The following is a 25,157-nucleotide window of genomic DNA, read 5'->3' as shown; positions in this document are numbered from 1 at the left end:
CAAACGCCAAGAATTTAGTGGAATTTCACTGGAAACTCAAACAGCTTTTTCTACTTCATTGGTCATCGCCTGCGGGGAGTTTCCAAAGGCATTTTGCACAGAGGATCTTGATATCCTCCAACTATACCAATAAATTCCTGTAGTTCCCACAAGTCTCACATTTAAGTTTCAGGCATTGGCAAAGACTAGGCTTAACAGGAAGCTTTGTTTAAACCAGTGCTGCCAACTAGAAACACTCCTTTCAACCATGGCACAAAGCATCCGCGCTGTTATCAGGGACGCGGGCAGGGAAGAGGTCCAGGTTAAAACCAAGCCATCAAGAGGAACAAACCCACTAGTTTTAAACAAGCAGCTCCCCGACCGAGCTGCCCGCCTGCTGCCAACCGTCACGTTTGGGCTGCCCCAAGGAAGGCACACAGCCTCTAGCGAGGGCAGCGCTGGCTTACAGTGGCTGCAGGACTGTAGCCCAGTCGATGATGGCGTTCACATGCAGAGGATGCAACGGCACCGTTGGTCTGATCTACAGCTTCCAAGTGTCGGTGGCCAGAAGACACTGCTAAGCTCCATTTTAAACCCAGGCTGGGCTGGGGCAAAACACGCTGTCTGGCCCCGCCAAAGGGAAGGCGGCTCATTTCAGAATTTGCCAATCTAATGTTACAGTCAGTTCGGCACCTGATCTTGGTGGAAGCCTTGTGAGATCTCCTAAAACGGTCAGGAACTGTGTAATCGCTTCACTGTAGTGAAGAGTTCATGTGAGAGAACACACGCTCCAAGGTTTATTTCTCAGTTTCAGCATGCCATTTGCTATGAGGTCTACAGGAAGGAAAATAACCGAATGAAGGACAAAGTCAGTAGCCTCCACAGTCAAACACCTTTTAATATAACCCAAGATTCTGCACAGTGACAAAAATACCATCAACGCAGGGCAGCGATTCCAACGATAGGGTAGAAAACCAATTCAGCAGCACTCATCTGAAGAAAAACATCACCCCCAAAAATACGCACACTCATCTCAACTATGAATAGCCTGAAATTCATGACAGAGAGCTGGCAGAAAGGCATCTCAACGTTAACAGCTGGGCGCCCAAACCTCCAATCCATCCAACAACCGGACTCCAGGTGTCAGTCGCAGGAGCCGAGCTCTTCCAGCGCCGCGGCTGTAGGCGAGCTCTCGGTCCCCGCTGGCCGTGGCAGCAGTGGCTCTATGGCGGCTGCGGGGTCAGCAGGCAGAGGAGCTCGCTCCCCATCAAAAATGAGGACGGATTCCCAAGGACAAAGTACACAATTCCAGCACACACACATGAATAGCAGTTGATCGATCTGCACGTGCCACCACTCCATGGCTAAACACAGATCTCTATTGGCATGAGGTTTAACTCTTTAAAGAACAGCACTGCCTGCCCCTCCAATTTGTCTTCAGTTACCTCACCACAGAGGGAAGGGGAGGTTTTTCCCTTCCCTTTGTTAATTGGCCTCTATTAATAGGAGGCCGATTAACGTGCTTCATCAGAAAAGGGAGCGTGTCAAAATGCATGATCTGTAGGAATGACAGTTTGGGTGCAGTGATGAAGTCTGTCCAGCCTGGCTGACAGCTGGAAATAGTTCCTGTGGCCTGGAAGCAGCTTAGACGCCATTTACAATAAATTCAAGTTTCTGATGTCAGGAGTTTCTAGTCTTTTCTGCCTTCAAGAGCATATTACAAAGCAAAAATGGCTTCTCGGGAAAGCAAATACGCTCTTGAAGAACTGTGGTAGCTGACGCCCAGCCTTCAGCTCTCCAGCTCCACACCGAACAGCTCATCAAGCGACGCTGGTGCTCGCGCTGTCACTGCTGCCAGCAGGACTACAAACAAGGACTACAAACTACATCAACAGTTGTTCAGAGTTACAGCGTGACCAAAGCACTTCACAGCTCGGGTACTTCAGATAATCTTAACTTTCTGATAGGGCGCCCATTGTAGCAATTGTCTTAAAAACCAGGCTGTGGTCTCCACCTCAAGAGTTTTGCATGTAACACAAACTGTCGGCTTAATTACCTGAACTTTGATATACACTTGGTCAGCAACAACCATTAACTACACAGGCAAAAAAAATGCCTCTTCACTACTGGAAAGAAAACCAAGCCAACACACTATTCCTCCAAGGTGTCTCACAACCATAACGAGAATTACACGTGAGGATTTGCACATGAAAAGGAACATTCATTTTTACTGAACAAAAGGATTGCGTGAAGATGACACAGCATTGTATAATTCCTCTTGCTAGATTATTGCGGCCTCTTGCTTATTCAGGCTATTCAAATTTAAAACACACATACTGGTCCTGCAGGATGTCTGCAGCAGCGTAATGCTGTAACAAAATAAACCGTCCCTGCAAGGTGTGCCTCAAGATTGATATGAATACAAGTAGTCAGCAGAAGGAGGATGACCTGTTAATCCTTTTACCTCCTGCTGTGATTTGCAAACTGTCCTGTTTTCAGCTGGGACAGAGTTAATTTTCTTCCTAGTAGCTGGTAGAGTGCAGTGGTTTGGATTTAGTAGGAGAATAATGTTGATAACACACTGATGTTTTCAGTTGTTGCTAAGTAGTGTTTATACCAAGTCAAGGATTTTTCAGCTTCCCATGCCCAGCCAGCAAGAAGGCTGGAGGGGCACAAGAAGCTGGGAGGGGACACAGCCAGGACAGCTGACCCAACTGACCAAAGGGATATTCCAGACCATATGACGTCATGCCCAGTATATAATGTGGGGGGAGTTGGCCGGGAGGGGCGGATCGCTGCTGGGAACAAACTGGGCATCAGTCGGCGAGTGGTGAGCAATGGCATTGTGCATCACTTGTTTTGTATATTCTAATTCTTTTTTTATAATAATAATTATTTTCCCTTCCTTTCTGTCCTATTCAACTGTCTTTATCTCAACCCACGAGCTTTACTTTTTTTCGATTCTCTCCCCCATCCCCCTGGGTGGGGGGAGCGAACGAGCGGCTGCGTGGTGCTGAGCTGCCGGCTGGGGTTAAACCACGACACAAACTCATACAGGTCGTCGCTCAAACTGCTCTGGGCATAGCGCTGTGCTCCAAGCACAGCCACACCAGCTGCAAACGCACAGACACAGAGCTGTTAGATGCTGCCAGCCACCCAGCCTAACCTCTTACTTTAAGAAAGAAGATTTACCTGTAGTCCCATCTGAGAGACTGGTTGGCCATCTAGATGAGCTACCAAAAAGGGGTCTTTTGTGGACCTTCGCTGCCGGAGGGGTCAGAAGTTGTACTCATCTGGCACAAGGGAAGCTGAGCTGAGGCCTGTGATTGACTTTTGAAAGACACTCAAGACTCAGATGCCTAAACCTCACTGATTTTCAGTACTGCTCCTTGGATTCTCACACTAATATCCCATGATGAATTTCTGAGCAACTAGGAATTATTTCTGATTTTAAACACCCAAATCCCTGTGCACTAAGAACAGAGCAGGGAAAGGAACAGTGTTTCTTAGATATGGCTTAAGACATGGTGTGGTACTTGGGTTTTGCTGACACAGTTGCATCCAGCAGGGATGGGGAGCAAGAAAATCACATCACCACTGCCAGCTGCAGGAAAGATTTTCTAGATAAAACCTATTCATTCTGAGTGTAATACTAAAGTCCCACAAATCCTGCCAACACACAGCTCGAGGGAATTTCTGACAAGTTAACAAGCTGAAAATTAATGCTATTCTGTTTTGTTGTGTTTTTTTTTTTTTCAAGGGCACCTCAAACAAGCTCGAAAGAGAGGAGATAGGGACAAAACTGAAATCCCATCTATATTTAAGAGAACCTAGTAAATGGGATGCATTTTTTGAGTGATTTGTTTTGGCTGAGGAAGCTTGTGGGATACTCGCAAGTGCAAAGTGATAGAGCTAGCTTTGAAAAAAATAATAGAAGGCAGCATCAGCCAGTATTTCTAAAAAGCCAGATATGACTGTTCAAGTTCCTCCCCATCAAAATACGTAAGTATAACTGAATTACATCTTCCCTTCTAGTTCAATCAAGCTTACTGGTAAACCTATGAAAAGACAGCTGGACAGAACTCCCTGAGTGGGAAGTGGGAAAGAGAGAGAGGCCCAGTACTGACTCTCAAACAGGGTGAAATAATCTAATTGCAAATATAAATGGTGCAAAAGACATCTTGAACTGTTGTATATGAAGTCTAATATTTCAAAGAGTTATTTTGACAAAAATTCAAAATGGCACCTTAAGAAGCAAATCACATTTTTGCCAAGTTTGTTCACGTACTGTGCAGGAGGCAACACTTTACCAAGACACATAGTATTTTCATTGACGGCAAGCTAAAGAAGCCAACGTTACCAACAACTCACCTGCGACCTCTGAATATTAACATGACCCTGTCCAGCCTAGCTGATATTTCATCATTATAAATTTTTAATTTTCCTTTTAGTGAACTTCAAGTTTAAGTACTTTTTCCCCCACTCTAAAGCACACTCCCCACATTTCCCCCACTCTAAAGCAATTTTTTAGATGGAACTGCTGAAAAAACCAGCAATTCCTCTTTCCCCTCATTTTACTTGTTGTGGTAAGTCTTCTTACTAAGCAAATTACCCACTGAAGCTTTGAGAGCATCCTGTCATATGCTCTGGACTATCCATCGATGTTTATATACTTGTGCTTCATGTGGGAGACGTTCTACAGCAGATGCTGCAAGTTTTAGATAAAGACACCAGGCAATTGCCTCCAGACATCACATGCCACAAGGTATGCTTGCAGAGAACTGTATGAATTCTCAGGAGGAAGCAAAAGCCTCTTGGCATCATCCAAACCCTACCAGAACACTGCTGGCAAAAAAGCGCTACCTTTTTCAGGATCTCATCACTGGGAAGACTCATGATATGGAGAAACAGTGTCACCTAGAGTTCTCCTGGGAAACTCGTCCACTCCCAGAATACTACTACACAGAAGACTTTCCCTCCCACCTCCCTTCATTTACTTGTAGGGAGAGCATTAAGCTTCTGTATCGCAATGTCTAATTCCCCAAACATGTAGTGATATCAGCACAGTTATTCTCAGATTTAAAGCTTCATTTCAGCTTCCAGGAAAGATGAAGCAAGGGAAGTTTCTGAGCACTGCGTACATGCTCTGGCTTTCAGCTGCCTGAAACAGGAGTCGGTTTGAAGTCATTATACTGATATGGAATAGGAATGTAAACAAAATCAAGCCTTTGAGATATCGTTGTCCAGTCTGGATGCCTTTCTCAGAGGCAGACTCCTCAAACAGACGCAACTGGAATGTGTCAAGGGTTCAGGTACAAAGCGAAGGATAACTAGCAATCATGGTTCTTGTGTGAATTGAGGGCTTTCATAACTTACAAAATGGTACTGATTTGTCTGCGCAACGTCTGCTTATAGTAGGGCAATGATTTTATGAACTACTGTTCTATGTCAAATCTGAGGTCATCAATGTTCCCTGTGAGCAGACATTTGGTATTACTGGCTCAAGCCAGATACTGGTGCCAGTGACACACAGGTCTACAGTGCACCTCAGCCAGCTCTGTGCCTCTGAGGAATTCCATCAAACTGCAAACCTATCCTGTAATACGGACTTGTATCCATTTAGGATGGTTTGAAATCATTACATTTTCATTTTTACCTTATAACAGGACCTGAATCCAGATCTCTAGAGGTAAAGAGCTAAGGAGTTAATCAGATTCATTACTTTTACTTGACCTGTCTTAAATAAAATAAGAGTAAACAACTAAGCCCTGCATTCAAGTGCACCACTTAGTAATTACTAAAAAGCACTGAGTCCAGCAGAAATTACGTTTAACTTGGCTCCTGCATTAGAGGTTGCCTTGGGAATCCTAGGACAACTGGAAAACTAGTTGATAGTCAAGTCAACCATTCATGGTGTCCCTGAAGCCCCACACCTCCAAGACAGAGATCTGGAAGCTTTCAGAGCACAGTGGCTGATTATTGAAAGTATCGCAGTGGCTGGTTCTTCCGTGGTTCAGATCTGCATCGAGGTAAAGAGCCTGGCCATCACCACCTCCTGTGAAGAGACAAAGACAAGTGTAAGGGTGTCTTTGCATTTCTCAGTATGGGAAACTGCTATATCAAAAAAAAAAAAAAAAAAAAGAGAGACTTAAGGGCTTTTCTCATGGGAACAACTGGAAGCCCTAAGGGATGTTTGCTTGCTGTCTTCAGGTGTAACAGAGTATGATCAAATGCATAACTTTTAAATGACACTATCAAAAACGGATTTTTTTTTTTTTTTTAAATTTAAAACACACCAGTAATGCAAGTCAGGAAGAACAAGAAGCCTGACTCAAATGCCTGCATTTAAGATTTGTTTTTCAGTGCTGGAGGATCTTGGAAGCTACCAACTGCATATTTTCCCCCCAGTAAAAAAAAACCAAATAATTCTGTTAGCAGTCAAAAATCAAAGCTGGGAGAAGAACAAGATCAATAAGTAACAGCACTGGCTTGGTCTTCTAAATCATTATAAAACACGTCAGAGTTAAAAGCATTTTGATATCTGTGGGTCCGTGTCAAGATTCACAGAGCTTACAGTCAGAGAATGAAGTAAATAAACTTAGACAGAAATGTGTTAGGAAAACAAAAAGGAAGATTCCCCTATTGCTTACAGGGCAACCATCTAAGAATAGCTACCAAAAACATCTGAAGAATCAAAAGGGTGGAAATTCTGGTCTACAGCTGGAATTGTGTACAACATTCATTTCTATATATCTACTACCCAAGCTTGTATTTCCCTTATTACTACCCATAGTGTAATATATGGTAAACATAAGTGACTGTCTTATCTAAGACTGATAGGAAGAGCTGGTGGGATATACGCTCAACAGTAAAGATCTCTGAAATATCTGTGATACATCATTAACAGTGATCTCTAATTCAGTTACACATGCACTGAAGCTCTCACCAGCCTAGCTGATACTGGAGCAGCCCAACTTATGGTCGATTAGAGCACATGCTGCTAAGTGGGAAATCAGCCAATACTTGATGTTACAGAGGAAATCACCAGGCTAGTTGCTCTCTTAACAAGTGTCAAGTAAAGCTTTTTGGGAAAAGGACAACTACGATTTTATACCTGTTCCTTGTAACTCCCATTTAGGCGACAACTTTACTAAGCAGGCTTTTGCCAAAGTCAGCAGCACCATAGATCCAATAAAGTTCCAGGAGAATTAACATGTTTTATAGTTTACCCTGTGTTTCAAAAGCCTCAGTGCAAAGTAAGTTCCTCTTCAAGAACTATTTCTCATAAGGAATTAGGCAGTAGGAAGGTATGCCTGTGCTTAAAGCTATGAGTTACTATCTTACTCTAAAATGCTTGATATGCAAGTTTTCCCACAGAAAATTTTTGTTGGGTAATAATACCAGGTTTTGGCCACTTTTACCTCTAACTGTAGTGATACTGAAATACATACGTGGTAAATACAGGTGACTCTCTTATCTAAGGCGGATAGGAAGAGCTGGTAGGATATACGCTCAAATTCTCACACTGACTTACCTATAATGATGCACTCGCTGCTGCCAGCCATGAACATGGAGGCTGTTTTGGAAGGCAAGTTGAAGTGCCGAGCCGCTAAGAAGGGAGAAAGGCGATCTGAGGGGTCTGATGGGACACTGCCAGAAGAGAGGGTGCTGGAAGCTGGTGAGGCATGATTTTCTGGCTCTGAACCAGTTGTGGCCAGTTCTGGGTGTTTTATGATCACCCACTCGTAGCGTTCCACTTCTGGCTGCAGCTGCACAGGGGCAGAGAAGAGCAAAGGTTTAGTTAGTGCACATGCACTACACAGAGAGCTCTGCACAGCAAAGAACATTCAAGCCCCTCAGACTCCACCCGCACGATTAGCGGTAAAGACTGGATCAAACTGTCTTTTAGGCCAGATGTTATTTTCTTTCTTTATACCTTTGCTTTTTAGGTGATTGAAGAAATGATGCAGTGTTTTCTGAGTTACCTTATTACATCTTTTAAGAAAATATTCCGTGCAACGGGACAAAAAGGGTTACCACAGAACTGAAAAGTAAAATTTTCTCCTCCACATTAAGAGTTCAGTAGACTTTATAAACTAGGAGGGCATATAATCCAGCCTCTTCAAGTGGAAGGGAAGTAAGAGTTACACCAGTACAGCGGCTCTGCCTTGCTACTGGGTAGCGACAATAAAATTTTACTCACCCTAAATACAAAGCACTCCCCAGTTCCAAAGAAACTCAGCTTGTTCCCTCCTCGTCTGCGCTCGCTCCAGTCAGTTGACAGGTAAGCACCACAGACCTAGCACAAACAGCACCGTCAGGAGGCTTTCCATTGAAGAAGAAAGTGTGTTAAACCAATTGATACCAACATTTCAGAGATCAGAACTGAAGGTTTTATTTTAGTTTGATTTTCAAAATCTCTATGTCAGTGGATCAAGGCAGCACAAGAACTTCTATCTAAAGATAGATTTAAACTGCTTTAATCCACTGGTGGGTACCCTTAAATCCTAAGAGTTTCATAAATCATTTCACATCCCTGAGGCCTGAAAGGAGAAATGTTCCAACATAACCCTGGGTACCAAAACACAAATCACTCGAAACTTGTAAAGCCCGACTTCTGCTTCCTCATTTTGGCATCCAAAGTAACAGTACTGTCACAGGTTACAGTATGAGTAGTTCTGCCTGAACATTTTCTAGTCATAAACAGTAGCCTTGGTGGCTTTCTCCATTTCAAACTGTAGGTTAAAATCAGCTTACAGCTACGCCAATGCTGAACTAGCTCAGATATTTAAAGCAGCCTATTCAAACAGCATGGGGTTCACTAGTTTCCAATAAAGAAAAACATAGCCTTAGAGGGCTGAGCTTTTCTGTGGAGTCTTTTGTTTGCACTAGAGGAATTTCTTGCTACCAGCAATAAGCATCACTGCCAAGTGGACATAGACTGAACAATGAAGCTCTGAGAATGGGATGAAAGCAACCCTGCATTTTTTTTTCCCCCGAAACTATGGTTAAACAGAATTGTTCTAAGGTACATTTGCTGTTTAGCCTCCACCAGCATTACAAGCTGGGCTCCTAGAACAAAATTACCGAGAAGTAGTTTTTTTATATAGATAAATCATGTGCACAAACAAAAAGATGTCCCAGAACTCTGTTTCATCTGATATGCCTGAAGTACCTGAGAGCCAGAAAATCAGAAGGTAAGTTTTCTTCTTTCTAAAATGTAACTATAGACATACGAATAAAGGATGACCGTAATCCTTTGCAAAAAAACAAAACCCACAACCACCAAACAAAAAACTCCATAATTTATCTTCTACTTTTTTGTTTGGACTATCTTTTTTTTTTTTTTTTGAGGGGTAAAAAAATGAACCATACTATAAAACCCAGCATCACTTACAAAGCTAGACTTTTGACATGCTCCAGGACAAGAAGCAAAATGATAAATATTTTCCCTCTTCTCTTTCAATACCACGGCCATTCTACAAGCCACTGGCATGTCAATGCAGGCCTGGGATGGCCAGAAACCATACGCAGAACTACGAAATAGCCTGGAGCATTAGCATTAGGCAGATGCAAATAAGAGTAGAAATGGGCTTGCTTCATGGACAGTCATCCTGCAGGAACATAAGCAGAAATATAAGCCCACAGCTTGCAATAACAGCTTAATGCCATACACAGAATATGTGAAGTCATGCACAGTGGTGCAGACAACCAAGGCTCATTACAGGAAGCACCTGTGTGCCCTCCTTCAGAGGTTCTGGGGAAGCTTTCTTTTTTATGCATTATCTTTTTTTAAACAAGCATGAGATGAAGCTAATGTTTCTGTTTTCACATTATGTTGTCCAATACTGTCATACACAGTAGAGCAGAGAACCGAAACTCATTAGATAAGGCACCTGTGTGCACTCCTCCTCAGGTTCTCAGAGCTTTCTTGTTTTATTTTTTTTTTTCCAAACAAGAATGAGATGAAGCTAAAGGTTTTGCTTCCACATTATGCAGTCCAATATTATTCATACCATTTCAATTCTGCTACTTTCTCTCCTCACATGCTGGAGAAAATGAAAATATCTTCTATGAATCATGAGTTTCTTAACACAATTCCTCAGCCTCTCCCTCTGATTCTGCAGTTACAAGAGTCTGTCCAAGAGCTCAACAAGTTACTCTAGTCCATTATCCCACACTACTTACAGGAGAAAGAAAGCTGACCAAGACCTAATTTACAAGATTTACCCAAGAATGCATAGTCCCATAATCAACAAATGGAACCATTTAAAGCATGCATTGTTGAAAAACCAAAACAAAACCCCAAGCAATTTCAGGTCCCTTGCTTCTTCATTTCATTATAAACAGTTGTGTGTTGCAATACAGCATTACATAACTGCCTAAAACCTAATTAAATCAGTTGCCTTTCACCTCACTCACCTCTTTTGCTGTGGTCTTGATGAGGAGAAGAGTTGGTTCATGTCCCTCGCTGTGAGAATAGAACCTGAAGCGCAGAGTACACAAAAATGAGCACTCAACTACCACCAGCTGCAGTTCTTTTCCTCCTTAACATCAGGCACCACCTCCTCCTCCAACTGATGGCATGGCAAAAAAGACATCTGAAGACTAAGCATAATCCTGCAAATGCTTTCTACAGTCCATTGTAAATAACAGTTGAGTGTAAACAAGTATTATCAAGCAGCTCTTCTCTACTCATTTCTCTGTACAGTTGTTTATGCCTCTGCAGAATAACTAGAAGACTACCTATCACAACAATGGCATTTTACAGCATTTTGAATTAAGACAACCTAAAGGAAGTTGTGTCCTGAGGACTGACGGCTGTGTCTGAAGAGCTTTCGGTTTTCATAGAAGATAATTATGATGCATTCTCTTTGCCTGCTTTTGCTTTTCCTCATAGGCACATGGGGCTGGGACAGCAGACCACTCCCCACCTCAGTACCTCAACTGCAGATGTTGAAGTCATTATTAGAAGCTACAGGATTATAGCCTTCTGTATCAAGTGCAAGGAGAACTCATATCTAGTTTATCCCACTTTAAAAATAACAACAATCAGATTCATAGGTAGAGGAATCTTTGGTTTCCAGTTCCCTTATTCTTTGGATCAGTTTGAATGTGGTTATCTATCAAAAGAGCCTGCAGAGCAGCCACTGAGTTAAACCATTCCCCCAGTGGGGAATGAACCAGTCTCAGACCAGCATATTCCATGAACTGATGCAAGTTTGACTTTTCCAATTGGTCTTGGACAGTTTAAAATGGCTTGCCATGTTCTGGCATATGAAGTATCTCGGTCAAATGCTGTAGCCGACAGGAATTTGTCACATTTACATCCCGTCGCTAATAATATTCTTCAGATCAAGTTCTGACTAGGCACAGCCTTTTTGTCAATGCAGCAAACAGTTCACTAGTTGCTCTTTTTCGCCCTACGGTAGAGAAGAGCGGGGAAGGTTTTCCTTACCTGCTCAGACTACAGCCATGTTCCAAGGTGGTGAAAAGCAAGAGGGGCTGGCAAAGTGCAAATCGCTCTGGGATCCATGACCAGATATCTCGCATCTCTTTCACACTGACAATTTCAGACTTGAAGTTCTCAGCATGAACTGCTAAGTGCACATTCTGCCTGAGAAATACAATACAAAACATTGAGAAACAATACTTTAACAACAAACCAAGTTTCGGATTACTGGACAGTAACATGCAAAGACAGCTGAACACTAAAAGACCCTAGTAGATATGCTATTGTTCAAAGCTCCAGCCCATGAGATTAGAAGGCCATGACTTAGTGAAGATACTAAACTACTGCAGTTTAACATAATCCTCAGGAGGCAGTGATCTGGCCTTACTGAAATACCTGGAGCAATTCCTCTGTATGGCAGCTGTGGCCTGCACCTTTATCTATAGAGGACATAACGTTGAGCCAGCTAGGATGACCATGACCTTAAATATATCAAATTATATTTGCTGTTTGAGACAGTCTCACTGGTGCTAGTATTTAAGCATAGAGAACAGAATACCTAAAGAAACAGCCAGGGTCTGAAAGGAAGAGGTAGTACTTTTTCCCCCTCTGAGGTCGTGCCTGTATCATGGAATTAGGGAATTCCTAAAACCCTCAGAGATCTTAGAGGAATCAGTACTACCAGGCTAAGCAATTTTAATCCAAGGCAAGTATTTAAAGCTTTTGGAAGGTTCCACCTCTTGGAAACATGTCATTACCAATGACTTCCACTTCATTAAGGACCAAAGAAGTTCCTAGGTTCATGGTTACAGACGGAGCCTGAAAACATGAAGGAACGCTAGACACTCATGCCAGAAAGCAAACCCCCATGCCCCCCAGAGGGTTCTGATACAATTATAAGAACTGATTCATGGCTTTTAAACACTTGACAGTAATAATACTAATCATCATCATCTTAACCAGCCTTCATTTCTCAGATTAAATAAGCACACAAACTCAGAGCCTGGGGATTAAACAAGTGTTAGGGCATCCGTGGCCGACATTAAAGACTTTTAAAATGCAAGGGTGACAGCCAAGTACATGGTGGAAGTGACATAGGAACTTACACAAGATACTAAATTACTGGGTAGCCATTAGTTAAATGAAGCTTTAGGCAGTTTGCTCTGCATGCAAGGGTTTAGTTGCAAGTATTTGCCAATTGTGGTTTTTTTGGTTTTTTGGTTTTTCTTTTTTTTGACAATTACACATTTCTTTCCTCTCAGTTTCATGAAACATAAAGAGGACCTCAATACTGCATAGCTGCATGTATCTGAATAGCTTAGCTCACTCCCTAAACCACACAAACTATACATTTTTTAAATTATTCTTCTTGCTTGTAGTACCAAGAAATCAGCAGCATTTGCACTGTACTTTAGAGCAGTGCTTGCTTGGAGACACTGGGAAATGCTTTCTGAAATTTCTTGTAGCTGCCTTAGTATCAGCATTTCTAATGAAGTGACTCCATAGGTCACAAAAAAAAAAAATTACTGCTTCCTCTAGCAAAATGAACCAAATCACTACTTGCATTGCTACCCTGCATTATTTAATTAGCAAGGAACTTATATAGACACCTATTTAAGCAAGCTGCAACTATTAATGGGTTTTAAAACTTACAGTATCACTGACTAGAACATTATTTGTGCTTTTAAACACAGCAAGCTGAGGCACAGGAGAGATCAACTGAAGCAAAGTATGAGCCAAGACTTGAACCCCCATCTTCAGAATCTTACTGCAGGTCTCAGCCCTCCCGGTCCTGTCTGGTCTGCAGCTAAAGACTGGTGGCACTATGGAACAGAGCTGAGAAACAAAGCCTTGGTTTCAGTTCATCAGAAATTAGATTTTTCTCACATTCAAGGAATTAAAAAATATTCAGGGCAGTCAACTAGTTTATTACAGCGAATTTCTGGAGGAAAAGTAATGATGATAAATAGGCTAAGAGTTAGTAGCAAATATCAAAACAGTTTTAAACTTACTAAACCTCAAGCAAGGAAGCCTCATAATTATTTGTATGCTTGGTCTGTACGTTTTTCACACTTATGTGATCTGTTTGGGCAACTAAACTTAAGTACTTGTTCCCAAAAGGCTCTCAACCTCAGTGCACCTTTTCTTTTGCCTCTGTTCCTTCTCCTGGCTACTATGAACTGCTGATTTAAGGACTTTCCTACCCAGACCCCACTCGAAGCCTGTGTTCAGCAGCATTCACAGTAATACATCACTTTCAGTACCCTGTGTCTTCCTACAACTTTTCCACATAGGTAGAATATCACCTTTACGAAGAGATCCTTCTGATTTACTAGAAAGCATTTACCATTGTATCGGCCATTTAAAACTATTCCAGGCATGCCGTTCCTGCCCCTTGAATATCATGGCGAATCATTTTATATTTAATGTCGCCATTCAGTTAGTAAAACCTAGACCACAGCTTGACCAAAGGATTGGAATAAAATGACCTGCTATTTCCCAGTCATAAATCACAGTTGCAGGTGCTTAAGACTGAAACCTGATCCTGTGTTGAGACCAGTGTCAATACACAGCCTGCACCTACATCAAACCAAACTCCGTGCTGCTTAACAAAAATCCAAGCTTTTTTTTTGGGGGGGGGGGGGATGTTTCAGAAAATTGCAACTAGAATTACAAGTATCTAACCTGTACTCATCCTCTCATTTTTGACAGTATTTCTCTAATGACACTGAAAATCATCTACTTCAGTTGGGTAGTTGCTTTTCAAAGTAGTAAATGAATGAAAACGAACAGCACACAAGTTAGCTAAGAAAAAAAGACACGTTTTGGTCTATACTGATTGATGACAATTAAGTTTAGCCTTCACCACACCACAGGTCTTTCAAGGTTATCCGGTAAAAAATCAGCAGTTTGAGAGAACTCTAAATTTGGACTGGCACTGCATTAAAGTCTACCACTAGAACTGAACAAATTCATTAAGATTTTACCCTGCATTAGTGTTTTCCTCAGTTCTTCATGTTGGCTTATTGGGATCAGCATGACAACTTTCTACTGATTGCTGATGTTGGAAAGACATGTTCAACTGTTATTATCCCAAAGGAAATAATATTTAGAAAAGTAGCACAATTTAAATGTTTATTAAAGTAGCTTATTTGCTATTTTCATAGGACTGTTGTTTTTACAGTTATATCATTAATGTGCTTCAGAGACCTCAAAGTTCCTGAAGATAAAGCCAACGCTGACAACATGCGGTAGCAGCTGTCACAGCGGATATGCTCTGTATGTATTCCAAGACAACAAATACCACACTCCAAGGTATGACTCACTGAATTACATCTTCCTGCTCTACTTTGTTTTGGGTCAAATCCTACAGGGTCTGCATTATCTTTAAAATCCATTATAATTTCAGTTACGGCATAAATGCGTGGTAGAAGTGGTATGTTGTTTCTCAGTCATAAATGGCAATAAGCCATATGTGGCATATAAGCATGAAACCCAATCCTGTGTTGAGATCAGTGTCAACAGACACCCTGCATCTACCCAAGTCCCCTCAAACCCAAACTATGTGCTTCCTAGCAGAAATCAGGCTTTCTGCTGCTTTCAGAACACTGTAACTACAGTAGAATAATACACGGACGTTGAAGATTTGCTTGGCTGGAATTAACAGCCTGCTGATTCATTAGAGGTAAAATCCTCAACACACAGGATATGATAGGAAACATGCTTTGATAAGTCTCTTAAGGTGTTCTTTCAAACATGAAAACATGAGGAAATTAATTCCAATTTTGATTTTATAAATTAGTACAAATGTTAGTGTGCATCACTCACTAAAGTTAACTCAGGGCACCTGCAACAAGGCCAGGAGATTCTCAAAGGCATTAATTCAAACCCATACCTCTGTGGTATTTAATACTCACAGGGCAGTCTTTCTCCTTTCCAAGTTCTCCGCTTATCAGGTATCACAATCCACTGGGTTTTGTTCTTTAAGATTTGCTTTTCAGGCCACGACTTGATGAATGACTTCATTAACCATTAATGCTATATGGCTGAGTAACTCTGACCTCCTTGACACAGGAAAATAGTCTTGTCTTCTTGCCTCTAAAAAACCCTACCTACTTAAAAATAAATATAATCTAGTATGAATAGAGACAAGTCACTTCTAGGAGTGTGCCAAGTTGGGTTCAGTCCAACATCTTTCCAATTAACTGCAGAAAGCTTGCAAAGAAGAAAAAAAGTTGAGTATGTCTCACATGTATTGCAACAGCATATACCAGGCTTGGATGTGGGACAATACCTAACAGTTCTGAAGACATGTTACTTGAGATGTTTTAAAAAAATGACACTTTTTCTTCCACTGTAGAAAGGACTTATATCCTACCATTAACATTACTCTTTTCCACTCTGGAAAACACAGGCTTGTATTGCTGTATGGAAGTGCTATGTTGACTAGCTGGGCCTACGATCCCTTATCTTACAATTTTGCAGGTGCTTTGAACTAACTTTGCAAGAGAGTATGCAGGAGATGTTACACAGCAATCAGATGCTATAATTGCTTCCCTGCTTCTCCTGCCCCAGCATTAGCAATAACGACAGCCTCGGAAAAAATAACCGGCCAAAGAGAGAAGAAATGAGCAAAGTGCAAAGATTCAAGTGTTTTAACCTACCTTTTGGGAGATGCAACACTGCAGACAGGAGGGGTGCAGTGGGTATGGAATTGACAGAAGGAGAACGTATAAGGAGAAAGACAAAAAAAGATAGAAAAGATCAGTGATTTCCTACATCTGCGACAAAGTGAATGAAAGGAGCCTGGAGAGAAACAAAGTAAGGTTTGATTCGAATCACCAAGCATGAGAAAAACAAACAAACAAACAGACAGGTTAAAATATTTCCTATTTCTATTTTTTTTTTTCCTTTTTTGCTACCTGCTTGTATTTATCTGATTGGAAAATAATTCATCATCTCCTTGCAGAGGCCAAACACACCTGGACAGGAGAACTCACTCACATCCTATTGAGCACTGGAGAAAAGCTCACTTCTCCAGCACCCACATCTGCCCACACCGGGATCCAAACTGAGCCAAGTTCACAGCAGTACCGTGCCAGGGGATACTGAGAAGTTTCAGTATGTTTACAAAAGTAGCCGAGAGAGGGTAACAGTTTTTCACTAGCAACTCTGCCTGGTAAGGCAGTAACTGCTGGCATTATTTGGGTATGAATTTACTGTATTTTGCTTTGAAGGCATCACTGTTGTTCTGCGCAAGAATACCTCTACAACATTTAATACAGCAGGAGCTTCTGGGTTTTTTGTGATTGCTTGGGTTTTGCTTGGGTTTTTTTTTGGTTGTTGTTTTTTAATTTTTTATTTAAAGCTCTCATTCTGTTGCTGAAGAATATACTCAGAAACAATATTACAACTCTCCTGAACTTCAGTCCAGGAAGAAAAGATACACATTGGAAGAGTTAATACTTCTGGTTGCGAGTCCCAAATACAATGGTCTGAACTCTAGCAACATGACATTCCAGTGGCTAAAGGCCTTGAAATATTTGAGACTAACAGAGCAGTCTCTTCCAAGATATGAGCAAAATAAAGCACAAGCTAATTGTAAACCAAACTGTAAGTCTAAAAATAAATCCTTGGAAAAGACTGGAGGGAACTTTACATGTATTTAGGCACATGAAAGAGGTTCAGCTAACATTTACATTATTTTGTAGGCTGAAATCTACTAAGTATATATTTCAATACCATGGAATGATATCTGCAACTACTGTAACTAACTCAGCAACACAATTGGCTGTAAGATCCTAACATATCAGCGGCTGGTACCTTTTGATTTTTGAAGATTTAGTGAAAATGAAAGACTGTCCCTCTAGAATACCAAGTTCTAGATATTACACTTACTGACCCCAGTAGACTTCTAGAAGTCATCCTCCCTTCAGAGGTCAGGACAGCTGATAAAACCATTCAACACTTAAATTCAGATTTCAAAAATGGTTGGGAGAAGTTTTCTGCGGTCACAGAAGGCCTTAGGAGAAACAGAACATGTCTACAACACCAGTATTTACCTGCATATACATCTGCACTTGGCAAGACGCTAATTTTGTTTAGATTAATATATTTCTGCCTTTTCGATATACATGGAGAGGTCTTTCAGCTAAGCTTTTTATTATTGTGGGTTTTACTATCACATTGGAGCAGGATTTCATTTACTAGTTTCACAGTTGTTTTTTCCTCCCCTCATTTCTGAAAAGAAACTGTGATTGTGCAATCATCTTTTGGATCAGTATCCTCACTCCTCTCTTCCACGGTTCTTTAATAGTACATGAACCTGTCACAAAATAGGTCAACTCCTACCTATTACTACTGTACTCTTGACTTCCAGGAGACTTGCAGTCAAACTAAAAGTAACCTGTAAAAAAGACTTATTTCTTCCTTGCTCTGTTAAAATAACTCCCCAGTTAAGCAAAATGCTCCCAGCTGGGACAGTGTTTGCCTACTTACACTACAGAAACAGCTGAATTCACAGTACTGGGCAGCATGAAATCGACATTTTATACAAATAATCTCATATTTAAGAATTAATTTTCACATTTGTTTGGGTACTTTTCTTCCAAGTAATTTATCAGTGTTTTTTCCAGCTTTGCTAAAATGCCTTTTAGTTTAAAAACAGCTTGTGAAAGACGCTTTTGAGATACAATACTTGCAATTAACATGTACCTGTAAAAAGTAATTATAAATTCATCACTGAGTAAGCTACGAGAAACTGCTTTGTTTCTCTTGTATCACAACATTTCATTTACACTTCTCGTTACAATCCCAGCAATGCTTAATTTTGGGGCTGCTGACTTTTTCTGCAGAGAAAAAAAAAGAATCAGCAGAGATACCAGCATGTACCAGTAGAGCTTCCCCCCCAGTCACCCAGGACTAACCGACTGCTCATCACGCTGTGAAAACTCACGAGATCACTCAGGCTACCTGTAGCGAGAGCCCTACCTTTTCTGTTTGACAGTGATGCCCTTCTGTTGCAAAGCCTTCTCATTGGCCATCTGCAGAAGCTGGATCTCCTTCCGTGAGAAAAGGCGGATAGCAAAGGCTTTTTCCAGAAGCCTCTCCGGAGACACTGACTTGGCAATGTCTCTCACAAAAGCTCGAATGTCCTGCTGTATGCTGTCAGACTCCATGGGCTGCCCAGCTCTGACTTTGTGAAAAAATTTCAGAAGAGCCAGCGCAACACGATACAGAACTTTGTAGCCCTCCACCAGAAACACATCAAAGACCCGCGCAACGTACACCATAGGCAGTTCTCCGAAGAGCCACCGTTGCCAGTCGGAGTACACCTCCAACACATCCTCGGACACTGCCACCATCAGCTTATGTGCCGCCTGACAGTACTTGTTAACCAGGTCACCAAAGGTCATGCAGGAGGACTCAAAAGCTAAGAACGTCTGATCGATGAGCCGCTTAGACGGGTCATTGCAAGCAAGGATGCGACAAACCTGTTCAAAGCACTCTGCCTCATCTTTGCTGTAGTGGAGGAGCAAAGCTATGACGGAAGGCAGCGCTGGGCAAAATGATATGTCTGGGAACTGATTCGCAATGCACAGTATAATCTTCCTGACTGCCCCGATGCCTTCTGCATTCAAGCAGTACGTGGGGACCAGGCTGTTATCCACAAACTCTGGTAGTGGAAGGGAGCTACTGTTACGTTTTCCAACAATCTTCACAACAATGTCCCGGTACACATTTGCATCTGGGGTCACTGTGCGGCACGGGATATTGCTAATTAGTTTGTGGTACACTTTGGCTCTCAGAGAGTGGTTCTTGGCCCAGTAGCCCTGCCGGGCCAGCTGCTTGAGCTCCTGGAACTCTGTGCACGTTAGCTCCTTCGCATCCTGGCTCTGGACAGTAACATCCATTTTATCCCAATCCACAAAGCGGTTGTATTCATCCATGGCTCCAGGAGAAGCATATCAGATAAATCATGAGAATGGAGACCTTATTTGGTCATTAAATGACTTGCAGCTTTTTCTGCAAAAGGAAAAGTAAAAAAATAGAGGTTTGAGTAACAGGTAATCTCCCATTTTCATTAGGAACACACATGTACATTCAACGTGTTCCTGCAATGCCAAAACTGTTTTCTAAAGCAAAGAAAGTTAAAGATACATGTCTTTTTATTTTTAAGCCAAACTTTACTTCCATTCTGTCAATAACTCATACTGAAGTAATTTATCAATGGCCAGCCAAGACGTTGATTCTGAGGACATCTCCACAGGAAGTTAATCTCCCTAACTGAAGGTCCAAGCTGAGGCATGGACCTTTATGTTAACTTCTCACTTAGAGAACAGAAGCCTCCCACTTCAAAAATATCCATTGTAAAGTCTGTTCAATTTGCAATCTCTCTTTCTAATTCTCTGGGCAAGTAACTGTTATTTATACTACAAGGATGCAGTCTCACTAGCAGCTTACACTGTTCTAAGACTGTGTGGCCAGTGACAAGAGATGCTGACCTCCTGCTAGCCACAGCCATGCGTTCTTAGTCATTTCTTCATGCTGGTACCAGCACTCCTGTGGCCACACAGTCACTGAGATTAGCTTGTTAATCTGGTACAATTTTTCTTTTCCATTGGATAAGATGCGCAGCTGTATGGTCAGCCAGATTAGTGCCAGAACAAAGATGAGCGCAGGACAGAACCACTCTCTGACTGCAGCAGAGGCTCAAGTCAGCTTAAAACAGCTTCATGAAACTGCTTCTTAATTCTCTCGAGTGCTGCACTGGACTTCTGGTCCTGACCTTGCACACACTTCCATGACCAAACCACCCTCTAGAGGGCCTGCTATCACCAACGTTAGGAGATTTTAAAAACGCACACCACTGCAATAGCACCAGGAGCTGAAAGACCAGGTTGTGGCCTCTAGTTCCTCAAACCACATGTTTACATGACCTACCAGTTAACTCCAGCTTTAAAGTACACCTGTGTCCCAGCAGACAGCATGACTGCAACCGCTAATGGCCGTACCTGATTCAGCTTTAGTCACATCAGTGCAAAACTAGGAGGAGAGATACAATAAAATGCACTAATAACAGCAGGCAACAGGTTTGCCCAGTGCTGAAACGTCTCTGCAGATATGTCCTCAGTGCCCGATTAAAGCTAGGAAGTGCATGGCCGTTGACACCGCACACTCTGCAAAGGCAGATAATCCCTATAAAACGCAACAGGCGTATAAAACTGTTTTGTACAATTAAGACATTATGTAGCAAGGTTAAATCAACTAAAACAGTTATTGAAATGCTTCCAAAGAACCCTTAGTCATTCCTGTGTCAACAGACTGGAGAACGCATGGAACTTGACATTTATCAGCATGGTCTTTCATACAACAGGTGCATTAAAATGATTTGAAACTCATAAGGTAGATAAGTCATCAAAACAGAAAACTCATCCTCCCTACTTTACTACAGGAAAGTAAAACAAACATTTTGCCTCAAGTAGACAGAAGTTTGTAAACATACAATTAGCATTAGCTTGGACAGCCATACATTTAATTCACCATTTTAGATTCTGACTAAATATTCATCTGGGTATTTTGGAATCACATGCTGAAACTCCAGAATTTAACTCCTCTTTTAAAAGGCTGGCAGCAACACACAGGAGCCTTTCAGAGAAGGCTTTTGGATGGCTCTTCTCTACCAAATATTTACTTCAGTTGTTTTTTTTTTTTAAATAAAAAAAAGATTCTTTTTGAGTCACCTTTGTAGAATGTAAGAGCAATACAGAAATGCTCACCATTTCTTTTTGTTGTATTCTTGCACACCTGACACTAATTCTCAGACTGTAATAAAAGGAGGCAACACATTGTCCCGACTTCAGTTCTGAAAGCGAGATATCTTACAATGTTCGGAAATGATGTCTCTCAGTGTGAGCTGAGAGCATGCCTTCAGGATATGCAAAGACAGTAACGGTAGGATACCAGTCCATCGCAGAGTCAATGTCAGCTCCGTGGAAGTTAACATTTTTCTGTCATTCTCTACCTGGGAATCATAGGGAAACTCATTATCTTTAATTCAAATCCTAGAATAAGATCCCTGTGGAGAAGAGAAATTTAATCCTATTTAGCAGTGACCAAAGCACGGAGAGATGAACCATTCTGTTCATGGTCACTTCAGTACAGAAACTATTACTATCCTGTGCTTGCTGGAGTCTCCACTATGCAACAGCTTCCCCCTTCTGCCATCATCCCTTGGGAGCTGCTTATATTTGTATTAGGGTTAAGTAAAATGTCCATCATATGAGACACCTCCTAAGATACTCAGAATTACATCTCGGCTGTCCTTTTTCCTGTAAACTTTCTTCTCCCTCCTCTTGACTCTTTCCTGTCTCATTTTCTATCGTTCAGAGGCACAGGGATATTTAGAGGTTGCACCAAAGAGTAATTTTTCCCCTCCGGAAGTTACTGCCCATTCCAGAAACTAATGAATTCGATGAGTATGTGCTCCTCAGCAAGCTCACTGAAGTCCGTGGCTAGAGGATGGAAGTCAGACTGCCAGAACTTTTGATCTGAGCTTACAGTCTTATACATACTTTGGCTGGGATAAATCTGCTGGGTCTGTGAGTAGGTTTGGCTGCTTAACCTTTTAAAAGCTCTAGATGCTGCAAGAAAAAATGACAGCAAAGCAAATGGGCATTGTCAAGGTTGCCAGAGCATGACCAGCTCTTAACTGTGCTTGCAAAACCAACAGAATTAGTGTGCTTCAGTGTAATGGTGCATAGCTCCTGACACTGTGCCAACAGCTACTGTAAGCCAGCAGGCCTCAAATGGGGAGTATTTACTTGCCAAAGGAGAAGAGCCCAAGAAATCTCAGGAAAATTCCAGCCAGCCTTCATCCTCTCCTCCCACTGCTTCCAAAATTTCCTCCCTCCCTCTGGGCAAGTTGTCTCTCTTCTGGCAACCATGTAAAGAGCAACGTTTAACTTTAAGCTGGTGAGGAGACAAAAGCTGTCTCGCGTTCAGTAGCAAAGGGCTAGCTGGCTGTGGCTGTCTCCTACCCACCTCTCCTACCACAAGCAAGCAAGCAGGCAGTACAGACTGTTATATTTGGAGGGATGGAAGGCTGGAGTGTCAGTTAAGGAGTAAAAATAGAGGAAGATGGCTGTGTAAGAGTGCATGTCTGTGTCAAAAAGTCCCATCTTCACCTAAACTACCTAGCTTTCACATATACAGAGGGGGTAAGACACAAGCAGAAGAGAAAAAACATTTCAGAATGTAATGTTTATATAAAGATACGGTTAAAGGCAGACAGAGAGACCCATTTAAACCCCCTTATTGCAACAAACCTCTTTCCCTCTTGCTAAAGTAACTTTAGAGAAGTTAGCATTGTGTTGTGGTAAGTATCCTCTAACTGGCCATGGGGACAACAGGATGGATCAGGACCTGAACTGCACAGAACTGAAATGCTTTCAAGTACCTGTTAGAGCAGAACTACAAGGGGATTGTAAAAATTAGCAAAAAAATTACATTATTCATAACAATGACACAGCTTGAAAGATATGTATACCTTATTTAAGGGGAAGCAGCCATTATTCTTTCTAATCAGACTGACTTTTACAAAACAGTAGGAACTAACACAGAAGAACAGAACCAGGAGAAAAAAGCTTTTTTCTTAGTAACTGCCACACAATTTTGAGATTGTTAGATCTGTCAGTCTATAGTGGAGCTCTTCAGTTAAGTGCAATATAAAAAAACCCCAACATACAAGTGAGAAGTAGAACTAGAAAAATGCATGTTGAAGATATGCCAAAAATGGCTGCAGAACAGGCAAAAGATTTTTCAAGGTTAAGTTTGAACTATGAAGCAAGCAAGTAATCATTACAATTCAAAACCAAGCAATGACTATGGTAACTGGAACTGGCATGATTTCAAGTCAGTGACTAAATTTTTAGGAAATATTTAGCTTGCTAGTCTAGCCACATTTTCCATTCCATTCCCTTAGTTCTTCCCATTGTCATTTGGGCTACTTTCAGAAGACAGCTGAAAACCACGCTGAATTTGTATAAAATCTACAGCAGCAAAGCCAAGCGTGACAGTCAAAATTCTGATACTGCCTGTGAAGAAAAATTCTATGAAAGTGTCTAAAAATACATCAGCAGGAAAAGAGAAGATTTGAATTATGACTTAGCTTCATTAAGGGGAATATAAGACTACAATTTAACTAAAGATAACATGGCTAGGGTCAACTTTAATAATTTTTTTTGCTTTCCAAAATGCAGGAATTAGGAAACTGAAATATCTGAAGTACATCTAACCCAGAGGACAATTATTTCTTTCAAATCCAGAGTACACACAGTACTCAACAGTAGTGAAATATTTACATTCTAAACTTCATAAAAATAAATTCCAGCTTTGGTTAAAACCTGAGATTACATGATTTGATACTGCTTTCAATAAACACAGGAAAGTTTCCTAAAAAAAAAACCTAATTAGAATTAATCAGGAAAACCTTGTCCCCTATTCCATTTAGGTATTCTTGCAACTTTGTTGTTCTGAAAGTGTGACTACAGATTAATAGCTTATTAAAACACTTCACTCAAATCTAGTGCAGCTGCTCTATAGCAAGAAACTCAAACTTTGAAAATAACACTTTTCATCTTAACCATGGACAGTTACACCACCTTTGATTCAGCTATTTACTGTGTACTGTACAGATACAGCTAGATACCGTCGACCAAAATTTTGGCACGCATTTTTATAACGTGCTAACAGAAAGCAAATATTTTCTTTTGCTGCCGTACAAATCAAGACTAATGCTAAACTCCCAGACCTGCAGCATATTGTTTGCTGTTTATACTGTTGAGTAGTGATGTAGCCAGAGAAAAGACTCAAATCTGCTCTCTTTCATAACCTTGTTAAACTAATCTGTGCAGGAGGCACATGAAGAGATAATGAGAACTGCTTCCTCAAGACTGCTATCTATTAGTCCTCATCCCAGTTAAGAGAAAATTAAACCCAAAACTCTGAGTAGATGATTTCCCATCCTTGAGGAATACTCAATCACGTCTGAGATATTTGCTTCATACACCAAAGAATCTGACAGAAGAACAAAGCAACACAGCAAGCAGAATAAAAGACAACTAGCAGACAGTTACTCTCTCCTCCTCCAGTACTTGGGCGCATCCTGCAGCTTTCCCCAAGCCCAGACTTACAGCAGCACACCTTGACATCTCTGCTACATGGATCTGGAAACAAGACTGGACACCACAGTGCCGTCCCCGCTTCCCCCAAACACCTCCTGCTTAGAAGCATGTTTTGTCACGTTTACAGCTTCAGTTACTTCCTATGCCATCACATCATTCAGGAAGATGTATGCATCAGAGCCAAAATTAAGCACTCCATTTAGCACTAGAACAAGCTGAACACAACTAGCTCAGCTTGTGTAGGACAGCAATTTGGGCCATGCTGATGCATTCTGGAGTGATGATCCTTTTCGGTAGAGTACACAGAGTTCGATGGATTGCTTTAATGAGGTTAAATGCAGTTCGATCTCTTTACGATTTGCCCTGGGCGCTGCGTACAGCACAAGCTGAGCTCCAGGAATACAATTCTGGATAATGTTCTACTACTAGTTTATCAATAACAATAGGGGATTAGTTAGCTGCTCCCTGCTGTTTTTTGATATTATGTTGGGACAAAGTCTAGAAACCTCTCACTTTCCTAGGTAACTGGTAAAGACCTGATA

The 25,157-nt window shown here is 41.4% G+C and overlaps 1 protein-coding gene across 3 annotated transcripts in view; it reads right to left on the bottom strand.

Moving 5' to 3' along the window:
* Positions 1–4,493: 4,493 nt before the first annotated feature.
* TBC1D24 (TBC1 domain family member 24) overlaps positions 4,494–25,157 on the bottom strand; it is a 28,385-nt gene continuing 7,721 nt past the window's right edge. Inside the window, exons 3-9 of one of the 3 annotated variants that reach the window (XM_050905904.1) lie at positions 18,422–19,456; positions 16,096–16,113; positions 11,438–11,596; positions 10,402–10,465; positions 8,183–8,278; positions 7,514–7,748; positions 4,494–6,034 (exon numbers count right to left, since the gene is read on the bottom strand). In XM_050905904.1, the coding sequence (XP_050761861.1) occupies positions 5,880–6,034; positions 7,514–7,748; positions 8,183–8,278; positions 10,402–10,465; positions 11,438–11,596; positions 16,096–16,113; positions 18,422–19,380 (1,686 nt within the window). In that variant the 5' untranslated portion in view covers positions 19,381–19,456 and the 3' untranslated portion in view covers positions 4,494–5,879. Of the gene's footprint in view, positions 6,035–7,513; positions 7,749–8,182; positions 8,279–10,401; positions 10,466–11,437; positions 11,597–16,095; positions 16,114–18,421; positions 19,457–21,210; positions 21,267–25,157 lie in introns of those variants that run through there. The other 2 variants (XM_050905903.1, XM_050905902.1) reach the window with 2 other exon arrangements.

Source organism: Gymnogyps californianus, chromosome 15, assembly GCF_018139145.2.
Source record: "Gymnogyps californianus isolate 813 chromosome 15, ASM1813914v2, whole genome shotgun sequence".
Taxonomy (NCBI): domain Eukaryota; kingdom Metazoa; phylum Chordata; class Aves; order Accipitriformes; family Cathartidae; genus Gymnogyps; species Gymnogyps californianus.
Note: the sequence above shows the minus strand (reverse complement) of the source record. Positions and strands in the feature narration are given on the sequence as shown.